The 11,382-nt window shown below is 56.2% G+C and overlaps 1 protein-coding gene across 1 annotated transcript in view; it reads left to right on the top strand.

Moving 5' to 3' along the window:
- The window catches only part of PRDM16 (PR/SET domain 16), a 448,451-nt gene extending 441,791 nt beyond the window's left edge, over positions 1-6,660 (top strand). Inside the window, exons 14-17 of the mRNA XM_004384316.1 lie at positions 483-657; positions 3,978-4,214; positions 5,025-5,199; positions 6,482-6,660. Of these exons, the coding sequence (XP_004384373.1) occupies positions 483-657; positions 3,978-4,214; positions 5,025-5,199; positions 6,482-6,616 (722 nt within the window). The 3' untranslated portion in view covers positions 6,617-6,660. The remainder of the gene's footprint in view (positions 1-482; positions 658-3,977; positions 4,215-5,024; positions 5,200-6,481) is intronic.
- Positions 6,661-11,382: the final 4,722 nt, after the last annotated feature.

The raw sequence follows: 11,382 nt of genomic DNA, 5'->3' as shown, positions 1-11,382 counted from the left end.
AGAGAAGGGAGTGGAGAAGTGATAGGAGGGGAAGTGAAGGAACGGGAATGGAGAGTAGGAAGGGGGAGGAGGGGAGGGGAAGGGAGAGTAAGGGGAAGGGGAAGGGAGAGGAGGGGTGGAGGAGGGGGAGGGGAATAGAGATTAGAACAGGAGGGGAATGGAGATTAGGAGAGGAGGAGAGAGGAGGGGAAGGGAGGGGAATGAGTAGGAACAGAGGGGAGGGGAAGGGGAGAGGAGGAAGGGAGAGCGGGAGGAGAGGGGAGGCGAGGGGAGGAGAGCATAATGAAGAAAGGGGAGCACATACTGGTCCTACAGGAAGGCTGGTGGGCACCCCCAAAGCCACTTTCATGAAAAAGACTCTCATGCTCTGAAGTTTCCCAAGAGCACCCCATGCATGCTCCCATGGCTGAGGCCCCCCAGGATGGGTTTGCCCGGTGCAGGGCCCCCTCCTCTAATGTCCCCTGCCCACCCTGCCCCCACAGTGAGCCAGCACTCCGGGGTCCTCACGAACCACCTTGGGACCGGTGCCTCCTCCCCCACCTCCGAGTCAGACAACCACGCACTTTTAGATGAGAAAGAGGACTCCTATTTCTCCGAAATCAGAAACTTTATTGCCAATAGTGAGATGAGCCAAGCATCAACTCGGACAGACAAACGGTAAGGAAATCACCAAAGCCACAGGAGGGGTCTTGACCCCTGCTTGCCCCATGTGGCCATGCTCACGGGAAGCCACACACTGCTCTTCCCACCCCCGGCACACACCAGGACTGGGGACAGGGCCACACAGCAAGATGAGGCCCAGCTCAGCCACCTGGAAGCTTCCCCTGCCTCAGTTTCCCCATCTGGAGAGGGTGATAAGCACCAAGGGCTGTCAGAGAATAAACAAGACCATGTGTGTTGCACACTGAGCATAATGCCTGGCCCCATACCGAATGGTAGCTGATATTGTTTGACCCAGCTGTGAACAGATGTGTGAACTAACATTGGCCAGGTGAGGGCTCCTGCTCCAGGTTCAACTGTGCTTCCGAAACACAAAACCACAAGGACATTTATGTTAATCCAAGGAACGAATGGTTTTCAAATAGAAGGTTACCTTATGGGAAACACATGTATGCATGTGTACACATGCATACGTGAGTGCACACTTGCACACGTGCCCACACTCACGCACATACACATGCACACGTGCATGCAAATACATGCATGTACACGTGGGCATGTGCACATGCACACACATACATACACGTGTACGCAGCAGGAGAACAGCAGAATTCGGGTTCATGAGTGTTGAGGGTGCTCTACACAGCCTCCGGTTCCGGGGCTCTCTAGCTGTCATTTATCCGGGGCCCCTTCCTTCTGGAAAGATGCACCAGACACCCAGTACAGGGTTCTCCTTGGGTGAATACTAACATGAGACCAGCTGGCAGAGAAACAGAGATTCCCCAAACTCCAGGGCTGTGACTGCTAGCCAAAGAGGGAAGCTGAGGCCCTGAGAGGAGGCGAGCTCAGGGAGAGGAGGGGTTGGCCCATCCTTCGAGGCTCCCAGGGTCCAGCTGGCCTTGTCACGGAGCCTCCCCACCATTTGTCACTGTCAGAAGTGAGAACCACAGTCAAGGTTGGCGTGAGTCGGCCAATCCTGACCTCAGCTACATTACTGCACCAAGTGGTGGGAATGCCGGCAGGTACGTTTCTGGCCGTTTGAACACTGTCTGGTCTCATTCAGAACCAGTATTCCTGTTGTGACCATTATTGAGAACCCGGGGGTTACCTGACTTCCTGGTCACACAGCCCCTCGTCCCTCAGCCAGAGCTATGGCCCCAGGCTTGGACACTGTCCCTGTACCCTCACTGCCTGCAGCCGTCACCAGCCTGCCAGCCCCACACAGTCCTCATACTCGGCCCTGTGGAGACCGCCCCCAACACACACACAAAGCATTCATTCTGGATGCAGACCTCCTCCCAGTTAGCAAACATTCTGTGCAGGGGCTGGGGACAAGGGGATTTCACATCAAAATGCACAGCAAGGTCAGCTCTGATGAGACGACATGCCTCACTATGTGCTGTGTGTGATCTGCGTGCTGGCACATGGCTCTTCCACACAGTGCTGACAATGAACTGTGAGGGGCCTGCTCTCCCCATTCTCTCTGGTACTTTCACACGGGAAGTCAGAAAGACGGAAGTCCAGGCTTGGAGTCGGCCTGAGACCCAGTGACCCGGAAGTCGTCCCCCAGCCTGAGTCGGCCTGAGACCCAGTGACCCGGAAGTCGTCCCCCAGCCCCTGGCCCTTCACGTGTGCATCCCAGTCACGGCTTCTCATTTGAACGTCGATGAGGACTCACAGATGGCCTCCTGTATTGCCACTTGTTATGGGGTCAATTGTGTCCCCCAGAAAGATGTGTTGAAATCCTAACCCTGGTCCCTGTGAGTATGACCTTGTTTGGAAATAGGTCTTTGAAGATGTAATCAGTTAAATTAACATGAGGCCATACTGGAGTAGGGTGAGTCCTCATCCCATCTGAGTGGTGTCTTTGAAGACGGCCATGTGACTACCTAGGCAGAGATTGGAGTGATGCAGCCACAAGCCAAGGAATGCCTGGAGCCACCAGGAGCTGAGAGAAAGACAGGCACAGATTCTCCCTCAGAGCGTCAGAAGGAGCCAGCCCGGCAGACACCCTGATCGTAGACTCCCAGCCTCCAGAACTGTGAGACAATAAAGTCCTGTTGTTTTTAAGCCCCCGAGTGTGTGATACTTTGTTGCAGTAGCCACAGGACATTCAGACCCCATTTAACAGATGAACGGCCAGTACCGAGAACAGGGCCCCTCTGTCTCCCCGAGTGCCGGACTATGTGCCCTGTGGGTGCCAACCCCATGGCTGTGGGCATCTCACCCTGAGGCCCTTGAGATAACAGACAGGAGAAGGGTCTGGAGCTCGGAGCCAGGCCTGCATCCCAGCCTGCTAGCCTGGCGCTCCGGGACGCGCCTGCCCTCCTCGATGTCCCCCTGCAGCCCCCAGAACATTGCCCCCATGCGGTGGTCCAGCGGCCTCAGGACCCCTCACCCTGCAGCAGGGATCTCCGTCACGGGCTGGAGGACAAACCCCAGCCGCATGTCCTGAAGAAGAGGAGAACCTTAGCCCATGCCAATGGGCTGTACTCCTAATAAGGAGGAGCTGGCATGGGAGAGGCTCCCTGAGCTGCAGGGACCCAGGGACTTGAGGGGTGGGGCCTGGGCTGCAGGGGGGACTCCTTTGGAGAGGACTCCATCAGGGAGGACTCCATTGGGGAGGGACTCTGTCAGGGACTCAGAGGCACACTTCTCTGTGTTGAGTTTCAAGGGTAGCTGGGGTCCAACCTTTGATCTTTGGAACCCCAGGGTCCTGAATGCTCCCCCCCATAGGGGGCCATTACCCTGTCCTTATGTCCTTTTGGCTATCAGGAAGAGCAAGCATTGGTCACCAGCCTGTGGCAGGGGCTCTGCTTGCCCACCTCTGGGCCTGAGCCTCTCCTGAGGGGCTCCATTGTGCAGCCCTGGGCTCCAGTGCCAGCTCCCAGGACTACCACCCATCCCGAGGGACCAGACACAGCCTGCTCGCCCCACACACACCTGCTGAGAACCCCTGGATGTCTATACTGCGTAGCAAGAGCCACCGAGCAGCCCCTGCCCCTGCCCGCATCCCTTCCCCATCCCTGTCTCTGCCCCGGCCCTGTCTGTACACGAAGCACACAGCATTCCAAAGACCTTAGAGTCTTTCCCACTCCACAGAGAGGGAAACTGAGGCCGAAGGAGGAGACTAGCTGACCCCAGAACACAAAGCGACATGTGTTTTCATGACCAAGCATGCAGGCTGTCTTCAGGGGAGCTGGGGGGCATGGTGGGGAGAGGAGCTGACCAGAGCCAAGCCACTGGCTTTTGGGGTCCATTCAAGGGGTGGGTCCCTGGCCCCCACACACGGCCGACGTCCTCCTGTGTGGTTTCAGGCCGGAGATCCAGGACCTGGACGGCCCCCCCCAGGGCCCCGGCTTGGCCAGTGAGAAGCCAGAGGATGTGGAAGAAGAGGAGGAGGAGGAACTGGAGGAGGAGGATGAGGACAGCCTGGCGGGAAAGTCCCAGGACGACACCGCTTCCCCCACACCCGAGCCGCGGGGCACCTATGAGGATGAGGAGGACGAGGAGCCACCCGCTCCCCTGGCCGTGGGCTTTGACCACACACGGAGGTGGGTGCCAGTCCTGCTGTCCACGGCATGTGGGGAGGGGGCCAGGAGGCTGCACGACGTGAGGGTGCCTCACTTCTGAGCCACGGATGTGCCCCCATTCCAGCAGGCAACTCCACTACGGAGCATCCGCACACGGGCCAGGGTGAGGCTGGGCCAAGGAAAAGGGTCAGGTCCCCAAACACACACACCCTCAGGGGCTTCTAGAGGCCTGGATCAAGCGTGGGTGGGGCAGGCATTTCCGTGGGCTCAGACATGGAGTCTTGGGCCCATAGTGTACCACACACCTCTCTCCACCAGGCAGGGCCAGCTGGCCTCTGAGAGCTGCTCCGGTCAGGGCGGGTACCATATCGGAAGTCCTGCAGGCTAGGGTGCTGTCCCCACCTATATCCTGTGCTGAGTGGCACTGCTATAGCCCAAGGCCCACCTGGGGAGACACTGTGGTGCCCAGAGGCCTCCTAGGGAACCCCACTGATGCCGCAGGGCCCTGGGAGAGGGAGCCCTGGTCCTCTAGAGCCAGCCAGCACCTCACCTCGGGGAATAAGGCCTCCTTCTTATCCCCGCCCCTGAGACCTGAGCCCCGCCTGCTGCCTGCAACACGCCTGCACGTATTCCCCTGGCCCACCATCCGCCAGCGCTCATGCATCCATGTGGCTTTGTGTCCAGGTGTCCATGTGTCCATGTGTCTGTCTTTTTGTGCATGTGGCTCGTGGAGCACTGGGCGTGCATGCAGGCCCAGAGCCGGCTGGCGGCATCAGAGAGGCGGCCGGAGGTCAGCCCAGCTAACCCCAGGTCCCCCGGTCCTTGGCACAGGTGTATTGAGGAGGAAGAAGGCGGTCTGTTAGCTTTGGAGCCGATGCCGACTTTTGGGAAGGGGCTGGACCTCCGCAAAGCAGCTGAGGAAGCATTTGAAGTTAAAGATGTGTTTAATTCCACCTTAGACTCTGAGACTCTAAAACAGACCCTGTACAGGCAGGTTAAGAACCAGGTAGGTACTGGCCAGAGCCCTGCCCTCCCCACCCTCTGCAATGCCCTGGCCATGGCACCTCCCGGTGGGACAGCCCAGCACCCACCCCCGCTGCACACATTTCATGCCTGCCCTGCCCATCTAATTGGCCCACGCGGCTGCTGCCCGCCACGTTCGGGATGGAGCAGGAGAAGCTCAGAGCAGAATGACATGATGGGCCCTTGCAGTGGTGCTCCTTCCAGAAGCACGCATGGAAGTGTGGTCACTTTGCTCTCTCCCCCAGCGAGAGGTGGGCACAAGCAGGGTGGCCTCCAGCCACACACCTGTGCCAGTGTCCCCTTCTATGACCCAGGCAGGTGGCCCAGTGCCCCAGAATCTTCTCAAGGGAAGTTGCCCAGCAGGCAGTCACTGTTTCCAGGTATTTCCCTGGGGTAGGTGGCCACAGGGCCCACTTCCTGGTTCTCTCCAATCTGGGGCGGGGGAGGACCCCTTGGGCTCACCACAGCCTGCTCAGGAAGAACAGGCTCACCTGAGTCTCCGCAGAAGCCGTCTGTCTGTCTGTCTGTGTCTTTACTAATTCTCTCAGTGTTAGCTCTGTGGGGCGAGCCCGGCTTCCCCTCCCACACCAACCCCACCTGCCTAGCAGTCCCAAGCAGCCTGTGTGCCTCGTGCTGTGTGGTTTGCGGGAGAAAGACGTCCCCTGCTCTGGGCCACGGAAGCCACGCTCTAGACCACCTGCGTTCCCAGTCATCCCGGTGGCCCAGAAACACTGTTTCCCTCCCCAGAAGTGGCTTTGTGGGGTCGTCACAGTTGTCAAAACCGGCCCCCCACAGCCCCACCAGGCCCCTTCATGGATGCTCACAGACCCCTGATCCACCGTCGGCATGGGGTCACAGCAATAAACACTGCCAATTCCCAGGGCCCCCTGAAGCAGACCCTGGCCTTAAAATTTGCTGATCTGATCACCAGGGCAGAGAAAGTAGGGGTGGCTGCAGGGATGGATGCACCCAAAGAGGCCGAGAGAGACCCTTGTGTGTGGGGGCCTGCTGAGAGTGGTGTCTCAGCATTACTCTGCAGGAACCCACAGGGCCTTGTCCCTCCCTCCTCCCTATCAGTGGCCTCTCTCCTCCCCAGCCAGAGGGTCAGCCTCTGTGGCCCCAGCCCCTCCCAGCCTGGACCAGTGGGAGCCTGACCATGGGGCAGCAGGAGGCGGGAGGGGCAGGGAGTGGCCAGCCTGGGGTCCGCAGGCCCCACCCTCCCTGCTCACCTGCCTGTCCTGTGTGTTGTCTGCCCCCACCCCCAGGCGTATGCAATGATGCTGTCCCTCTCTGAGGACGCCCCTCTCCACACCTCCTCCCAGACCTCTCTGGACGCTTGGCTGAACATGGCAGGTGCCACATCGGAGTCTGGAGCCTTCAACCCCATCAACCACCTCTGAAAGGCCCGGGAGGCGCTGGGGTCCAAGTCCAAAGGGAGGCAGCAGGGCCCCTGAAGTCCCAACATAAGTCCCAGCCGCCTGCTGTGGAAGATGGAGGCAAGGGCCTCGGCAGCCCTTGGGCCTGGGGCCGGGGAGGCCCCTTGTCACCTGTGTCTGGCCACTCCTCAGCATCGACCCCCACCCACCGTGGCTCAGTCCCAACTTTTCAGATGAAAAGTCAGAACCAGAAAGCCCCTGAAGTGGTTGTAGTTCCAGTATCTCTAAGGATTGTTCTTACAAGTACTGTTAAGTCTTGGTACTGCACACAGCGTCCCATCCAGCTCACGGGATTTGCCTCGCAGGATGGGTGGAATTCAGTCGCAAACGGAAGCCAAGGGGCCACTTCTGGGCATTGCACGGTTTCCTGGAAGAGAGTGGACAGACCCCGGAGTGCTCCAAAGAGGTCGATCCCTCAAACTATTTTTATAACAAAAACTACGCCAATATCCCGTTTGGGAAACTTATCGACTCCAGAGTCTCTTTAAGCATGTGGTTTTAAAAGACAGTATTTTTTAGAAAATCAAAAATGACTTGCAAATTGTTTTTTAAGAAGTGATTTCGAGTGGCTCGGAGATCTCAGCTCATTTGCAAACCCAAGCCTGCCTCAGGCCAGCGCAGGGTTTGGGTGTGCTCTTTATACTGTAGGTAATAGAGACATTTTCTATCTCTGACCCTATTTGTACAAGCCAAGGGGACCCTGGGGGCCCCCGAGGCAGAGCCAAGAGGCATGGGGGCTGACTCCCACCATCACTATTGGAGTGCAGCTCGGACGAGGAATTCTTCGCTGCCGCATGCTGAACACAGGCTAGACCGGGGCCAGGCCAGGGGACATACCTAACATTGTATAATCTGTGCGAGGCCTCTGGAGGAATCCACGGCCCCCTTCCAAGACCCCCAATTATCTGGGGATTTCAGGAGCTGGTGGCCCTGGTCCCCAGTGCAGAGATTAAACAGGCACCCGACTCTTTCATTCCAAGATCTGTGCCTCGACCACCTGTGCTCACCCCCGAGGCCACCCTGCAGAAGGGCCTGCTGGCCGAGTTCTGGGCCTCCAGCCTACCACCCCCACCCAACCCCAATCAGACGGACAACGGAAAGTGAACTGCAGCCTCTGGCCCTCTCCATGGGGGTGTGCTCACAACGCCACTTCGCCAAGCTTCCAAGCTCTCCCTGTGCCTGCAGCCCGGAAGGGGGCTCACCTCCCAATGGCCATGTCTGCTCTCGCCCAGGCTCTTGGCAACAGTAGGACGCCCAGATGTGACCGACACAGGGAGAGGACAGCTCCATCTTCACAGGGACATGTCATCCTTCTCCACTTAGATGGGCTTTAAATTATTCCCATAGGGGCCAACTTAAAATAATAATGCTTTCCCGGATGAAATTTCCCTGAATCTGTATATAACTTGTAATTTTTTCTAATTCATTTCTTTTTCTATTTTATTTCTTCCTTAACAGTATTTTTGGCATTAGACATCCTTATTGTGAAGAAATGATGTTAATATAAGTACCCAGTGAAGGACCAAAACTGTGTAATGAGGTTATGTGTTGTGTGATCAATAACCAGGGAGTGGGGTGATTGTTGATGTGCCAAATACCCCCCGCGCCCCCCGGCAAGTCTTGCTGTCCCTGCCATCCCTGCCGCGATTCCAGACAATCATGTATTTTTGTTCAGTTTGCATTTCAGTTCCATTTGCATTGAAGACGAGTGTTCTATTTATTTCTTTTATTGTTTGGAAGAGGAAAAAGTTGCCCACGTTGCCCGTAGAGAGAGTGTAGTGGAGCCGCCTCGTTTGGGGACACGTGTCCCCAATGCGTGTCCCCAAGGAGTGTCCAGGCAGGGGTGTCTATGCCGCCCAGGCTGCACCAGGCCAGACAGTCGTCCCTGTAAGTGGGGGGCGCTGCACGTTTGCACAAGAGACCTGTGTCAGGAGGTCCTCACAGGACCCAGCAGACCTGGGATCACAGGTGCGTTAAAACCGCACCAGGCAGCCAGGCTGAGTGGCGCCCCGTGTGTGCAAGCCAAAGGCATGTGCGCACAGGTGTGGGCTGGGGACACGTTCTCTGGGGCCACTGAGGAGAGGCTGTGAGGGAAAGGAGCAGGGCTGGCCGCCTCATCAATAACGATTTCCAAACACACTCCCGCCTCTTCAAGAGTGCCCCCCACCGCCCCCACCAAAACGTCCCCTGAGCCACGCGCATCAGGTCCCATGTAGCAATTTTCAAGTCCCCTTAATCTGGGCCTTTCAAAAACCCAGACTCAGACACAAACACCCCACTTCTGTAAACCCAAATTATATGATTTGTTCTGCTCAAGAATAAGGTGTATGCTTTTTTTTTTGCTTTTTTCTCTTTTTTTTTTTTGCAGTGTGGCTCTCCAGCTAGGGGATTTGAGTGGATGGAGACTGCATGTACATTTTGGCAGCGGCAGAACAGGGAAAGGCTCTGCCTTCCATCATGATTTGGTTCCCCATCACCTCTTGGAGCCTCCTTCTTCCCCCTTCCCTAAGAGCCCCCACTGCACATTTTAAATCATACAATTTTGTCCCTCTGAAAACGATGGTAGCAAGCCCAGGTTCTTCTGAGCCACCAGCCCCATGGGCCTGAGCACTTGGCAGGTTTGGGGGAGGGGGTCTGTCCTCTAACCCCTGACAAGAAAGCACTTATTTATGGGGCCTAGGGCATCCCCAAGACATTGCCTCAACAGCTCAGCATTGCCGCGACCACAGCGAGATCTGTCCTCCCGGCTCCGGACCCAGCATCAGTGTTGCCAACACTGCCCCCACAAGCCAGGAAAGACGCCAGTGTGAGGGAGCACGGGGCAGGTGGGAGGACTTGGTGGTCCCGGCTTCCGTAGCCTCAAGGTGGCACATCCAACCCGCCCAGGAGGCCCTGGAGCCACTCAGCAAGGGATGAGGTGCAGGAGTCGCTGGCTGGTTGGTAGCTGTGTCTGCAGGCAGTGTCCAAGGTCAGGGGCTGCAAGCCAGGGCCGCATGTGGCCCGGTGTGCAAGGCCCAGGGCCCTTCTGTCCTGCCCCAACTGCTGCCCTGAAGCTAACTCCTTTGGGTTGTCCACATTCAGCCCCAAAATGATATCCAAGGGGAGACCTCCTAACTACTTTCCCCCCTGCTCCTCTGACCCTAGCCCCCACTGCTGCTTCCCTTCCCAGAATGAGTGGGGGGCCTGTTGTCCAGGCAGACCCCTCTGCAGTGTGACCCGGGAGGCCCCTCTAATTCTAACCCCAGGGAGAGTGCTCCTGGACCTGCCCAAGGCCCTGGGGTGTGGCTCTGAGGACAAGCGGGCACAGCATGGCTGGAGAGACTGCCCCACCCTCATGGCCTTTCCTTACAAGGCCATGAGGGCAGCTGGTCCATCCAGGCTTGACTGGCTGCTGCCTCCACGTCCCCGAGCCTGCCCTTGGGAACTCAGAGCCCTTGGCCTTCTCTGCCTTAGCTGCTTCCCCAGTGAGTGTTCGCAAAGCACTTGCCTAAGTACATATCACGTGTTTTAGACTCGAAGTCTCGAAGCACTGGAGTGGACCCTGCCCCCTGTCCCCGTGACTGAAACCTACTGAGCTGTATTCACTGCGCCGCTGTCCCGAGGGAGGGCTGAGGGGGTGGGCACCACGGAGGGGGGCGCCCTGCACCGCCGCTTGGAGCCAGGGAGCGTGCTCCCCTCCGGCCGGGGATCCGAGGACACAGCTGCTTCTGGTCAGCAGTGGTCAGCCGGGTATTGAAGCCATGAAACTGTGTCTCCATAGCGATGAGTAATACTGTGACAAGGACGTTCTTGCATTCTTCCAAGAAGAGTTCCTCTGCTCCCACCCATTCCATTGTCGTTTTGCTTCTTTTCTGTCCCAGATGCGTATTAACCACTTTGGGAAAAATCAAAAGGAGTAGGCAGCTTCATTTCCAAATGTGCAACTCATGGGTGGACACAGTCGTCCTGAAGATTGATTTCCACACATCTTGCATTCACATTGCTCTCCTCACGACAAAGAGAGCTGAGCTCCCAAGTCTGAAAGTGTAATTTCAAATCACACGTATATATGTACAACCGCATATATATGGTGCTTGCAAGAATCAAGAACCTGTACATTGCGTGTCCTGCCTTCGCCATTGTTACATACAGATTTGGTTTCATTTTTTGTTTTATTTTTTTTTTCTTTTAGAACTGTATAGTGTTGAAAAAGAAATCAAATGTAAATGTGTGTTTTCATATAATTTTTTTTAAAAAAAAAAAAAAGAAAGAAACCATTGAGAAGGAGGCTGGTGCTTGTCCTGTGTCTCTCTTGGTTGTAAACTGCTTCTGTTCTGTTTATAAGTAAATTGTGCATGGCACGTGTTTAGCGGTCATTATCGTGTCTGTCTGTGAAATTTTTATTAAAAGGAAAACTCCGTAGATGCACTTATTGACTACGTGATTAGGGTCTTCGTCCGAGACCAGAAGTCCTGAACTGCCGAAGCCAAACGAGGCGCAGTTCCTAATGAATGTGGGAATCGCTGTGGGAGAATCGGCTAATAAGAGACATGGCGTGTCGGGAATCAGTAAACGGGCGATTCGGCAGATTTCCTTTTGATGCTTGTGATAAAGGCAAATGTACTTGTGTAGAGACATTTCTTTACAATGATGCCTAGGAGACGCTGATTTGAGGTTCATGATGTAGAATAGGACTGTATACCAAATGTAATCTTTCCGATGCTACAAGGAATTTATACCTGAGATTGATA

This window comes from Trichechus manatus, unplaced genomic scaffold (assembly GCF_000243295.1).
Source record: "Trichechus manatus latirostris isolate Lorelei unplaced genomic scaffold, TriManLat1.0 scaffold00122, whole genome shotgun sequence".
Taxonomy (NCBI): Eukaryota; Metazoa; Chordata; class Mammalia; order Sirenia; family Trichechidae; genus Trichechus; species Trichechus manatus.
The sequence above is the reverse complement of the archived record's forward strand: the minus strand, read 5'-3'. Positions and strand labels throughout refer to the sequence as shown.